Source organism: Lepidochelys kempii, chromosome 11 (assembly GCF_965140285.1).
Source record: "Lepidochelys kempii isolate rLepKem1 chromosome 11, rLepKem1.hap1, whole genome shotgun sequence".
Lineage (NCBI taxonomy): Eukaryota > Metazoa > Chordata > Testudines > Cheloniidae > Lepidochelys > Lepidochelys kempii.
The window spans coordinates 57,101,204-57,115,318 of record NC_136390.1 but is presented as its reverse complement, the minus strand read 5'-3'; the positions used below and the strand labels follow the sequence as shown (position 1 = coordinate 57,115,318).

Below are 14,115 nucleotides of genomic sequence, written 5' to 3'. Positions count from 1 at the left end.
ATCACAAACTCTCCTCTCTCCCTAGCATGCTACCATGTAAGTGAATCACTGAAGAGCTGAGTTCCAGAGTACACAGGTGGCTGTGGAGTTCAGCTACATTTTGAGATTTGTGCACCCCTTGATGATTAGGATCATTTCTCTTTTAAAGAATAAAGAGAAGGCAGAAACACAGTGAGAAGGGATGAATTTCCTCTTTTGAGTCCAATTTTTTTAAATTATAGGAAAGGCTCAGTTCTTACATTGGTGTGAATGCAAAGCATCTTCATTGAAGTCAGTGGAGGTACTCCACCGTAACTGAAATTTACACCCGTGTACCTGAGAACACAATTATTTGGTCCAGTGTATAATAATCAGAGTATGGAATAACAGAAAATACATGGCATTTATTTCTTTTACAAGTATCTGAGCTAATTAATTTCTTCATGTAGTGAAACAACAGCCTGGAGTATATACAATATGTGGGCAAAGAAAAATGCTTATAATGAAGAAAGAATGCAGAATAAGTATAACTGTCTGACTTCTTTCAATCAGAGGAGTCCTGAATAATATAAAAATAGTATAATGGCATGTCCTAGCTCATCATGAAGAAAGATACTGTTGGAATTAAATCTCAGATGGATGTTTTAAATAAATTCAAGTTCAAACGTTTATCTGAACAGTGCTTTGAAAATGGCAATGTAGCGTTTTTGTTAACATCTCCTCCTGAAAGCATAAAATAGCTCTTCTATCAAAGCAATTTTAAATGAACTCTATCCTGAATGAGAAATATCCTTCTTTTCCCCTTACCGCTGGGAGTTACGGTCATGCTAAAAGGTGATTAGAGTCAATCCCATTATCCGCTGCCATCTTTAAAAATGCTGAGTTATGTATAAATTAATTGCATCAATAACTATTGATATTCTAGGTTGGGCACTCACCATGTATCTTAGAAAATGCTGGTGATTCTTCTCATACTTCTTGTTGTTGTTGTTCCACAGAAGAACTTGGTAGTACACAGTAGCAAATACATTAGGGCGTGTCTATGTGGGGCAGTAGTGCACATCAGAGGGGTGTGAATTCTAATGCACACCAACGCGTGGCTCACTAGCTGACCTGTGTAAACCCTGCTGGCACACACTAAAAATTCCCTAGTGCGTGTTAATATAGACCCATTTCAAACAGTACTACATTAATGCACACTAGGGAACTTTTAGTGAACACCAGCAGGGTCTACACGGGCCACTTAGTGCACAACACATGGGAGTACATTAGAATTGTGCACTGATGAGCACCACCACACTATGCGGACAAGCCCGTAGAGACCTTCATGCATAATAAAAATTGTTGCTCAGTCAACATCAGTCACAAAGCAGCCCCTGCCTACTAATCTAGTGAGCACTCCTGAAAATCATTTCAGAAGGATTCGAGTTCCCCAGCTATCTTTGGGAAGGTTAAAGTGCCATGATGATAGTTGGTTTGGGAATGTCACAGGGGAGAAAAAAGAATAAATGACAAAGTCTTAATATGCAAAGTTAATCATTCTCAGAGGTGAAAACTTATTAGAGGTGTTCACAATCACACACGTACAAAATGCATTTACATAGATGTGTGTGTATATGTGTGTTGTGCATACAAAAACAAACTATATGAATGTTCAGGTTGCAAAACTAAGTACTAAAAAATTAGGAAATGCCAGATTTAAGATTGTCTGTGAGTATACAGGCTTCTACCACATGAGCTAACTGAAACTGGCAGCAATAGTAGGCTATTATCCTCTATGTGACTCAGCCACTAGAGGGTGATGAGAGACAGATTTAGCCAGTGTGTTTAACAGCTATTTGACAACAGAGGAATGTGGAGACTCAGGAATCCTGGATTCGATTCCAGGTTTTAGAGGGAGTGTGGTTTAGTGACCTATAGACCCTTCTGTCTCTGTACCCACTATTCTCTTTCTCTGATCCCCTCTGCATCGATCCATCCCTACCCCCAACTTGCTCCTCACCTCTCTGTATTCCTTCAGATCAGGTAGCTTCCTCTTCACTGCCTAGGCACTAGCAGCAGGAGCATGGAGAGAGAGAGAGAGAGAATCTTTCTACTGTCAGTTCTGGTGCCACAACAGCCCCCAGCGGCCGGGAACAGTGATTAATTGAAGGAAACGTCCTCCTCTCCATTGTCCAAACCCGGGGATAGAGCATGCTCAGTTGTTCTGTGGAGAAGGAGCATGCTCATTATAGTCGATACATAGGAGCTGTGAGAGTATGGGGAATGCTAAGTGCAGACAAAATTTTTGGAGAATGATATTGACAAACTCTAACAAATCTCTATTCGGCATGTGTGAGCTGCACTTTTCAGAAGTTTATATCTTAGATTTTCATGGGGCAATAAAAGGAACATTCCTGCCACAAGGACACCCCATTTTTCCACCACCGTCAGCCAAATTTCAAGTCCCTGCGCTAACCTATGGCATCATTACAGCTTCTCAATAAAGGAGTTTGTAAGAATTTTTTAACATGGGCAAGACAACATTTTCCCTAATCTCTGCCTCATAAATGACTGCATTATTTCATCTAAAACTTTCCAAAAAACTTCAGGCCAACACAAGGACTGGCATGGAAATTTTCAGCCCAAATGGTTAAAGTTTGGCAAAATTAAAAGCAACTGAAAACAGGGCCTATATAAGAAAGTGTTAGACAACCTTAATTATAGGCGATACTTCCAACGCCTTCTATAGCATATGTTGTGTGTGCATCATAAAATGTAGTTATCCTGAAAGTCTAGATAAATCAAAAGCAAGTTACAAATGTTATTCCCTCTAAAAACACTCAAATTATCTGCTTTAATTTGCAGTGAAGGAAATCTGGCCACAAAGCAAGTTGTTTTCCTTCAGAGACCTGTTATGTGGAATTCAAACACCCAGACCCCAGAGGTGAGTAAAGATTATGTTCTTACTGAGTCAGTATAAGGAGATAGTTGAATATGGACAGCTTTTGGTGGCTAAAGTCAGAGAGAGGAGGTAGAAGGGGAGGTGAGTTAATACCTTTTTTATTGGACCAACTCTGTTTGTGAGAGAGACAAGCTTTTGAATTTACACAGAGCTCTTCAGGTCTGGGAGGAGGTCTGAGTTATGCTAGTCTAGGCAAGAGATAATCAGGGCATGGACCAGGATCAGAGAGGGAGTGGGAGATTAGTACAGGATGTGGTGACAGCTTGGATGTGAGGAGAGAAGGACAGGGAGGGTTCAAATATGACTCCAACGACTCTGAGATTCTGGGAGGCTAATGGAGTTGTCAACACAGATGGACACAGGGAAGTTGTCTTATTATATCACACAAAACTATTACAATAATGTTTATCTGTGAAGTTGCTAATTTGGGGCTGGATACAGATGAACATTTCTGCAGCATCTTACAAGGCTGAGAATGCTAGCTCAAAGTAGAGGCAAATCTAGCTAGGGGGAAAGTGTGACCTGCACATGAAAGCCAGAAAGATAATAAAAGGGAAGGTCCATGGTAGAGATTTACAAAGCTATTTGGCAAAGGAGAGCTCACCAGTGCAGGATTTGTCCTGCCTTCCCTGCTGGGGCTGTGTGGATGCCAGAATTTACTGCACTCCATATCTGCAACTGCTGGTGCAACTCTGGCCCTTGACAGCATGTGATTATTACCACCAGCTGTATAATGCTCAATGTGCCTTTTATAGTGCTGCTACAAGGAGGGAGTTTCCCAAATGGAACAGGGAGCAGCTGAACTTCAGCTGCTGCAGGGGCTACTTTTAGGTCTTTTATTGTTAACACATTTTTTTCATGTGGTAACAGGTCCTGTCACACAGCTCACCTAAAGATTATGTTATCACTTGCATATTCTTCTCAATGAGTTTTGAGATCAGAATGAAGTTTTCTTTTTGATGTGGAATACCAGCAGAATTTGTATGGTTGCAGTGCACTGAAAGGCTTTCCAAAGTTCTTGATGGAACAAGCTACAGGATATCCAACCAGAGAAGTGATTAACTCTGGAAACAATATTTCAGTCTAAATAATAGCTTTTAGGCTATATACAAGATATTGTTTTCATCCATGTACTGCTTCACTTATTAACTAACTGCATTGCTACAGAAAAATTGAAATAAAATGCAAACCAGTCAAGAAGGGGAAAAACTAAACTAAACTAAAAAACCACAATGCAACCTATTACTGAGACAACTGCTAATATCCTCCAGAAACCTGCATCTAACTTTCTATAGTTAAGGCTCATTCTATCACTCTTTATTCCCTGATTTCAAATCCTAGTTTGCTTCTGTATGAAACTAAAAATCATTACCTAAAACTGTTGATACAAAAGCACCCTGCCTCTTGTCCCTCCCTTTCCACTTAAATAAATATATACAGCTCAAATTGTTATCTCCAATAATGTCACATTCTCTTCATCTACATACTTGCATTTTTTTAATCCTTTCACTGCTTTCTTGTCTCTTTACTCAAAGTATGAACTCCTTGCCTTCAAGACTCTGTATGCTGTCGCCCTTGCCTACATCTCAATAGGCTTCAACATATTCCTCCTCTTAGTTTTTGCCAGCACCTCAGGTTTTAATGCACCCTTTGTCTTTAGTCTCCAGCTTGTTGCTTTGCAACTTTTTTCACACTGCCCCTTTGTCTGGAACAGTTTCCTTCCTCCAGTACGCCAAACATCCTCAGTTATACTCTTCAAATCCTGTTATTTACTCTTCTCATGCCTGACATTAAACTCTTAATAATTTATCTCATTAAATTTTTTAAAAGGACATCTTGTTTGTTCCAAATCAGTGTTAGTTGTTAACAAACCAAACTATGTGACTTTTCTGAACTTTTCCTTTCCCTGTGTTTTTTTTTCTGCATTCTGTATAATTTGGATTGTAAATAATCTCTCAAGGACCTTGTCTTCCTGTATATCTGTAATACACCACACACACTACTGTTAATTATTATTATTATCTTCACCATGACCTATAAAGCAACATAGCTGCTCATGGTCAATTATAGAACAATTAAGACAGGTTCCCACTGTGAGAGGTTTACAAGCCAAGTAAACTATATAGTTTGTTAAAAATAATCCATCTGAGTGACTGATCAATCTTGTAAACGTGCTTGAAGTTCAAGACAGGAGACATTTGTACCCACCCGTTTAAATTCTCTGCATCACCTAATCTTGTGACAATCAGCAGTTAGATGACCTTTACATCCTTTGAGTTAAAGAACCATAAGGAGAGGGTGTGCTGTAGCCATTCTTTTATTTCATTGTAATCTGAATGCCTTGGCTTAAATATTAATGTACAGGAAGTCTGTAAATAAGGAATAGTTGATGTGTATCTACCTATTCTCATATGGGACCAGTGTATTTAAAACATAAAAGAACTCAGTATCTAAATACACATGCCCCTTCTAGCACTGATGAATGTTTTGTTTCTCTAGCAGGAAATCTCAATGCACTGAGGTCATTTCAGTGTGGAATGAGTAAGTGGTTCAGTCTGGAGCTGAATAGCATTTTCTAAACTTTTCCTGTTTTTTCCATTTATAACCTGATTTTTGTCTAAATCTTAAACTTGACTAAAGAGACAAAATGTCATAAAGGATAAATCATTTCAACAAAATGACCATGGATTAGCAACCAAACAATTCTTAACTCTATATACCTCCATTTAAGGGATGAAATCCATATGTTTACTAATTCTGCCTGACTAATGTAATCTGTCTCTCAAGCTGTGTACTATGCAGATAGATTTCAGGTATAAACTCAGTTACTGAGATCTGAAGCATTCTCCATTTTTAACCTCTGCCCTAGAAACCCTTCATGAATAAATTCTCATTAAGGTGATCCTTGCATGGGCTAGTTATAATCTGATATACGTGAGGTATTAAACACTGGCAAATTAATGTTTCTTTTTGCTTAGAGAGACCTAGGTGACCTCCATGGTGCTGAGGATTACACTTTGACTTATATTTTATTCCTATGTCTTTTTTCTGATGGCTGTTGTGAAGTTTGCATTATGTTGAAGCTGTAGTTTTTCAAGAAACCTCTTTAGGCCCAAAATGTAGGCTTTATGAAAACAAGAGAATTGTCTGTTGTTTAAAAATAAAATTCTGATGGAAACAGTTTTTTTGTTTGGGTCTAAACATCCCCCTAAAGCATTTGCAGCTCAACATTCCAGCACAATATAGCCCTTGACAGTCAGAAAGTGAAACTGACTAGGTTACTTCAGTGTTTAAACTGGCTGAATGACACAAAGTAAATAAACAGCCTTAGTATTGCCTATTCCATCATTTAAATATAATGAGTCAAGCTCCAGAAACCATGAGATTGGCTTAAAAATCATGAAATTTTAAAATCAGTAATTTTGAGGTTCTTTTTATTTGCTTTCTCATATTGGAGTCTTTAGGGTTCACAAGTTTTAAGCTTTTCTCTGCAACTATAAGGGCTAGAAATGCACTTTATTTTTGTTTTCTAAGAAAGTTGAGATTACCAGGTAATAACATGATTCTAGCAGCAGGGGCTTTAAGAAAAACACCAAATATCACAGCATTCATAGTAAAAGTCATGAGAGTTGGCAACACTGTAAATATCAGCCCCTGTCCTCCCTTCTACTGCAAAGGGTGTGGAAGCCCAACCCCAGATAGCGGCTGGTATATGCAGCTTACTTTTCTCAGCAGCAAGCATCTGCACGGTTTTGGGGAAAATGCCCCAAACTTGTCCTGTGGCTCCACAGGCCCCCTCCCCCCCACTCTGAAGAAAGCATTAATTAGGAACTGTCCATTTCCTCTCTCCCCCACTTCAGGCTTTATGATGGGATGGTAGAGTTTTGTCTGGCCCATGATTTCCTTACTTTACCAGAAGAGGTGTAATATTTCAATGGCCTCTTGGATTACAGGGCCATATTATTTTAATGTTTTTTGTCTAATCAGAGTTATAACATTTGTTTCCCTCGGCAAATGGTTCAGAGGGTGGTGCAGCTAAGTCAGAAAAGCAACCTTGAATGATAAAGCTCTGACACTGACCCATACACAAAGTTTTATTTTACTTTTTTCCTTCCTTTCGTGCAGGCCTCGCCACCGCCTCACTGAGGCAGCCAAACAAAACCTATTTCCCTTCTCTTTCTCCAGGGGCCACTACTTCCCTTTCGTCTTAATTCACAGTCTGTCATGTATCACTCACCTCCACATCCCTTTCCTTTAGCCAAAAGGGACATTTTTTAATAGTTTCAGAAGGGGTGCAGGAAAAAGGGGTGCAGTTCAAACTGTATAGGAGAGAATTAATTCTGTCTAATGGTTTGAGAATGGCACAAGGGGTCAGGAACTCCTGTGTTCTCATCTTTGCTCTGACACTGACTTTGTGTGATCTTGGTCAACTCATTTAACCTATCCGTGCCTCAGTTTTCTCAACTACAAAATAGAAATAATTATGCCTATTCAAAGGGGTGAAATGAGAAATAGTTGGTTAATGTTTGTAAATGGCTCTGAATCTGTAAAGTGCTATATAAGTGATAAATAATATAACAGCTACTTTCTGTTAACATGGGTCCGTGTGCTTGCTCTAACCTTGGTCCTGTACAGTGTCTTTGCTTGCCTTTTGATCTGAGGCAATTACTTTCTTCTTTCTCAAACTGAATAAATTATTTCTTAAGTTTTATTCTTTATATTTATTTCTCATTTCTATACTCCAAAGGAGTTTGTAATGTAGGGCAGCTATATTCTGGAACAAAAAATTCCTGTGGTGTCACATAAATCTCCTCTGTAACTACTCCTTAAATTAAATTCATACCTTTTTGGTGTGGAACCTTTTTAATCCTTTTAGCTGTTCATTCCGAAATCCAGGTTCTAACTCAGTTTTTTGCCTGTTCTATTTAACTCAATGCTCAAACATCTCTTGTGTTTCAGAAGAAATCCACAAGGCAGCTCAGAAGTGATGAGAAAGGCAAAGTCTCTAGCAGAAGTATTGGATTAGACACAGCTACATCTCGCCCTGCAGAAAGTGGGCATCCACCTGATGAGTTTCATCTGTCTCCTTTTAAACCATGTTGGAGCAAGGAGGGATCTGCCCCATATGAAAGCTTCTCAGGATTCAATAGCAGCGATAGTGTGTTAAGGGAACTGGATGATGGACAGTTCGAGCAGGAAGATGGAGCCACTCAGGTCACATGTATGTGACCAAGTAAGTAACTTGTATTGGAGGGAACTGTAAATAATTAAAACAAATGTAAAGACTGAATTTACTACATTACTTTATATGCATTTGTATAATCCTTTGGTTTTCCCAGACTCATGTTTATATATCTTTTGCTTCTTTCTAGAGTTATACTGTTAGCAAATAATACTACTACTGTAAAATACCGTGGGTTTATGTCTGTTCTTAATGGAACATTGCATTTCTAGAACTCTGCTAACTTCACTGGTGATATTCTCAATGATGCTTATAAACAACAGGGAAGAAAACCTGGCAGATCAGTTATGGCTTGTGGTCTAAGAGACAGTGGAGTGGGAAAACAATGCTTTCCACAAGTAGAGGGAAATGGTATTTTTCTAAAAGAGTATCACAAATGTTAGAGGATTTTAAAAAGTTAACTATAAAATACTTGACTGTCCTTTTAAGTTTTAATTGCAATTTTCAGTTTATTTGCCTTGCCTAAATCCAGAACCTGTTAAACCTAGAAATTTCAGTGCTGCACTTTCAGTCTCAATGAGAGTACTATAGCAGGATGTACCTAACACACAAAGCCACATTCCAGCTTGCATGTGTGCACACCGTTAAAACCAAGGGCAATGGGAGTGTGTGGGGTGGATGTTTTCTGCCCTTATTCAGTTCCATCTAAAATAAAGGAGCTGTCAGGGACAATCCAAAGCTAAGACAAAGGACCTCCCAGGGCATAGTCAGCACAACTAAGTATTACCTTGCCAGTTAATAGAAACAGGTCATTTGGAAGGCTATGCAGAGAGTGCTACCAGTAAGATTATGGATGCACAGTAATGCTGCGTGTATATAGCTCTGTTTTGGGGGCAGTCATGTGGAGAGGCAAAATTTGACCCCTTGGCTCATATATGAAAATATAAAAGCTATGTCTCAACTGAATACCTAATCAGTGTGTGTAAAATGTATTCACCTGTTCATAAAGTTCCTGGCTGGAAGAGTCTTGCTTGCAGAGGTAATTATGAAAACTATTATAGATCAGCATCCTCAAGGAGAGTAGCTCAAGAGGCTTGAGTACTAAAAGACCCTAACATTGATGTAGGTGTGTTGGAAGAGGTGTTAATAATGATTTTCTGCAGCTATATTGCAATAATACTTGATTCAGTCACTGCCTAATTTGATCAGCCATTTAGTTTATTAAAAACCTCTGGAACCAAGTCATTAGTATAAAAATAAATTAACATCCTTTCATCCTTTATTCTGATCAATGTTGGGCTCTTTAGGCTGGTATTGTAATTCAGTCATTGCCTATAGAAAGTTGCCATTTAATTAGAATCATAGAATATCAGGGTTGGAAGGGACCTCAGGAGGTCATCTAGTCCAACCCCCTGGTCAAAGCAGGACCAAATCCCCATTTTTTGCCCCAGATCCCTAATAGAGAATGCAAAAATTTTAAATGAGAAAAGTGTTGAGAATGGGGGAAGCTAAAGAAAAATGTCTGTGCTGATGATAAAGGTGATTGAGTGCAACTAAAACTTGCATTATTCAAACACTGTTATGGACATTATAAGCACAAGCTGTGACATGCACCTTCACAAGGCATTTGTTTAACTGAAATTAGTGATTGATCCTATTAAACTGATGGAAACAGATTTGGCCAAAATAAGAATGGCACAGTACTAAGGAAATGTAATTAAATGACAATCAGGGTCTTTTTACTACAGCTGGATGGAAGGAAGGCCTCACTTAACTGACCCTTCTCTTTCTTTAACCACTTTGCGCACACGATGTATTAGGTAAAATCCCCCTCTTGTATGATCCCATATACCTCCCCATTGAAGTGCCTTTATTCCAGTAAATATTTGTACTTCAAAGAAGGCCACTGTGTTCTATTGCCATAGTGGAGATCAGCAATGGAGAGAACAGCATTAACAGACTGCAAAGGGACTTTTGGCCTAGACTGGTAGGAGAGCGGAATTCACAGTGTACAGACAGAATGATACTGGGATCCTCAGGGGCCAGCAGAGTGGGGAGAACATGTTTGTTATTACTGTGTAATGAGCAACACTGAATCAGGGAAAGGTTTAGTGCTATTTCAGTTCAATTCAATTCCGTGAGGTGGTTTGTTTGTTTGTTTGTTTGTTTGTTTCCAGAAAATCCAAGAAATAGCACACGTCAGATAATAAAGTTATTGTAATGGGAGCTGGTAACAACCCCTCCATGTAAGCTGCCTAACAGCTTTTCTATTGTAGAAGATTCTTGCCGGTTTGTTCAGGTGTTCTGAGAAACTGTAACACCTCTAGGTATTTAAATTTGGCAGAGCCAAATGCTTGGATTAGAGATGTGCCTTTTACTTGTCCCATGAAATTCCATTCAGGTTTGGCGGAGTTATAAATGGTTTAAAATTGCCATTTCCCTTCTTGCTCTTGAATTCCTCAGGAAAATGCTGGCAGCGTGTCAAAATAATAACTGAATTCGAAAGTTTTAAGAGCCAAGTCCATCCCACAGCAGCGCACACAACTGGGTACACTGGGAACTGCCAGAGTAGCTATAGCAGTGGGGTTTGGGGGAAGAGCTTAGATGGGGCTTCCCCCATGCCCTCAGCCAAACAGACCCAGCATCTCATCCATTTCTGGGGAGCTTGCTACACCTCCCAAAGTGGAGGGGACAGAGAAATCTAAGCCCTGGTCTACACTGAGGTGGGCGGGGGGGGATCAATCTAAGTTACGCAACTTCAGCTATGTGAATAACGGAGCTGAAGTCGACATACTTAGATCGACTTACCATGGTGTCTTCACCACGGTGAGTCGACTGCTGCTGCGCCCCCGTTGACTCTGCCTACGCTTCTCTCCGCGGTGGAGTACAGGAGTCAACGGGAGAGCACTTGGGAATCAATTTATCGTGTCTAGACTAGACTAGATATGATAAATTGATCCCCGCTGGATCCATCGCTGCCCGCCAATCCGGCGAGTAGTGAAAACATACCATAAGTCAGGCTCCTCAACCACCTCCAGGGATCCAGCACATAGTTCCACTCCTCCTCTAGGATAATAGCCTTCTTCTGCAGCCAGCTAATGTAGTTAGTCCTGTAGCTCAGGTGGTAGTTTGTTTTGCATTGCTGAAAGTTTGGGGTTCAAATTATCATAATGATGCAGGAATGGGGGGTGTAAGTTCTTACAGTTGTACATAAAATGTTTTTACTTTTTTCCTTTAAAAAAGCTACATTAAAAAATAGTTTGGGTTGCAAAGCCTAGCACTTGCAGGTTAGGAGATGCCAGTTTTAGGGCTGCCAATGCAACCTTCATTTGGCTCCCTGGTGCCTATTAATTATGGTGATTCTTTTTTGAACCCTGTTATGGTCTTGGCCTTCACAACATCTTCTGGCAAGGAGTTCCACAGGTTGACTGGGCGCTATGTGAAGAAATACTTCCTTTTATTTGTTTTAAACCTGCTGCCTACTAATTTCATTTGGTGACCCCTAATTCTTGTGTTATGTTGTGTTATGGTAAAGTCTTTAATTGTATTATCACATGCTGTTTTTTCTGCAGGACCCCTGCTTCAATCAGTACACAAGGGGAAACTTAAAAGCTAGGAAATGCCAGATTTATGTTGAGTGCTTGACTTTGTAACCAGAAAAACAAATGACATTAAAAGATAGTTAATATACAATAAATACTTAGAGTATACCAGTCAAATCTGAAGAAGCAGCTAAATACACACAGGAAATAGGCAAATGTATCATTACAATATACCAAGAATTTGGTAACATGCAAACTTAAAGCTTTTTCCAAGTTATAAAAGCTCCAGTCCACCTACTTTTGGGGGAAAAGGGCTAACTTGTATTCCTGTGTGGGATAGTTTAATGGAAATAAATCCTAGAGAACATAAAACTTAACTGCAACCTCAAGTAACATGTTATCATTGAAGAGTATTAAATTAAGCACAATTAATCTTTCTGGGTAAAGTTAAATACGTTCACCTCCAAAAAAGAACAAAAGCTAACATAACATACACTAGTTTAGAACTAATTTTTCTCTGAGATCAGCTGTTGGAATCTCAGATAAGCAATGCAAATAAAGAATTATCTTGCCCATGTGCATAAACTGGAGGATTTTTCCGTACTCTGAACAGAGTTTATGCTAGATTCACACCACTTGCATGTCGGGGAAAAGGGATCTTTCAGAAGGTAAGTGGGGTTTGTGCAGAGAGTGTGTTTTTTAGCACATCCCCACTTTTAGAAAAACAGGTTTTGTTTGTTAATTGAGAGACAAGCGACACCTCTAAAGTCAGGACAAATAAAATCTGATCACCTCTGTTTAATTCCCTCCTCCTTCCTGCAAGCTTTAACTGTAGCTCAGTCTTTGTCCCTTAGATACTAGTGATAATCCAGCTTTAATATCTTACCAGCTTCTGTGAAGCCTTTCCCAACCCTATAAACCCCTTTGACACATAGTAAAGCTGTAGGCCATCGCCCATAACCCTATTCTACAGCTGTGCTGACGCCCAGCACTTTTGTATTTCACTCATTTAATAGACGATAGATGAGTTTCTTCTCCCCCCTGCAGGAGGCCCGGTATACAGACTATTTAACTCAGGCGTGATTTTCTCAGAACACTCATCTTGTATACTAGGACTTTTTATTTTCTTTTGCCACATAACCAGTGAGTGTAAGGGCTTTCGTAATTCTTCCCCGTCTGCCTATAAATTCCTGCCACAGGCTTGAGGTCACTTAAGAGAGATGGAACTTTCAAAGGATGACCCTACAAAACAACATCAGAAACGTAAATACAGTTAGTCACCAGAACTGGTGGTATTCATCTAAAGGAGATAAAATACAGACTAAAAGATCTAGAGTAGAGCACAGCCTGAAGGATAGAAATTGTTCCTTAAAACAAAGCAGTAACTTATCCGGTGTCCAGATTGAAGAAAAGCAGCTGAGATGGGGATGGGTAATAAGATACGAAGCCTTTCACCTCTCAGAATACTGCCCTGCAAAGTTCTGCACACCCTCAACTCCCACTACAGTCACATTAGGTCACTCAGCACCTTGCAGAATTGGGCCCCAAATTGCCAGTTCGGCAGCAACCCAAAGTTACTGCTGTTTGGTAGCCATTACAAAATGAGTTTATGGTCTTCGTTCAGGTGAGCTACTGAGCTGCTTTTTTCAAATCTATTTTTGACCAAATATAAAGTAGCACAGACAATTTGGGAGTAATTAAAACATTCTGAATAACTAGTGAAAAAAGGTAGCTAACAGGAATGCTTAGAAAATGATAGACCTATCAGCAGATTTTGATAACATGCCTCCTAGGGCAAAATGGAATTGACTAAAGAATTTATCAAACTGATAATTCTTTTTGAAGCTGTAGGAGAAATAGGCCTGGAAAAAATATGGTACTTATATTCAGAAAAGGGAGGAAAGGAATGGTCCCAGTAATTACTTCTGGTAAATCTATCTTTTATTCTTAGCAAGATGGTAGAAGAAATGTTAGCGAGAGAATGTACAAGTTGAGAAGATAATAAACTATGAGCAATCTGCACAGGTTTATCAAGAAAAACTGCACCAAACTCGATTGCTATTTTTGATAAAATTACAAAATTAGGCCCTGATACAGCAATGAGTTTTATAGCTCATTGCAGGATGGGAGACTTAGTGGACAAAAATAATAAAGTAGCTGTTATATTTTTAACTTTTAGTAAAGCACACTGTCCCATGAAATTTTGGTTGGAATATGAATTCATGTGGGTTCTCCCTGAGCACTGGCACCAAAATTGAACAGTCTGAAAAACCATTAAAGATAAATTAATAATAAAGTCAAAGGATAGCACTGGGGGAAAGTGCCTAGTGGGGTTCTGCTGAGATTTGTGTTGGGTCCAAATCACTGGAAGTTCAGTGGCTATATTTAGTTCCTCCCAGCTGCTTCCTGCTGTCCATCATGTTCAAAGCACAGCAAAGAGATGTCCAAATATTAAGACAGACACACCT

General features: G+C 39.3%; 1 protein-coding gene across 2 annotated transcripts in view; it reads left to right on the top strand.

Moving 5' to 3' along the window:
- Nucleotides 1-12,215, top strand: part of RFTN2 (raftlin family member 2) — a 53,177-nt gene extending 40,962 nt beyond the window's left edge. For both annotated transcript variants that reach the window (XM_078848009.1, XM_073306313.1), the window contains 2 exons: nucleotides 2,827-2,905; nucleotides 7,883-12,215. In XM_078848009.1, the coding sequence (XP_078704135.1) occupies nucleotides 2,827-2,905; nucleotides 7,883-8,152 (349 nt within the window). In that variant the 3' untranslated portion in view covers nucleotides 8,153-12,215. The remainder of the gene's footprint in view (nucleotides 1-2,826; nucleotides 2,906-7,882) is intronic.
- The last annotated feature ends 1,900 nt before the right edge of the window (nucleotides 12,216-14,115 follow it).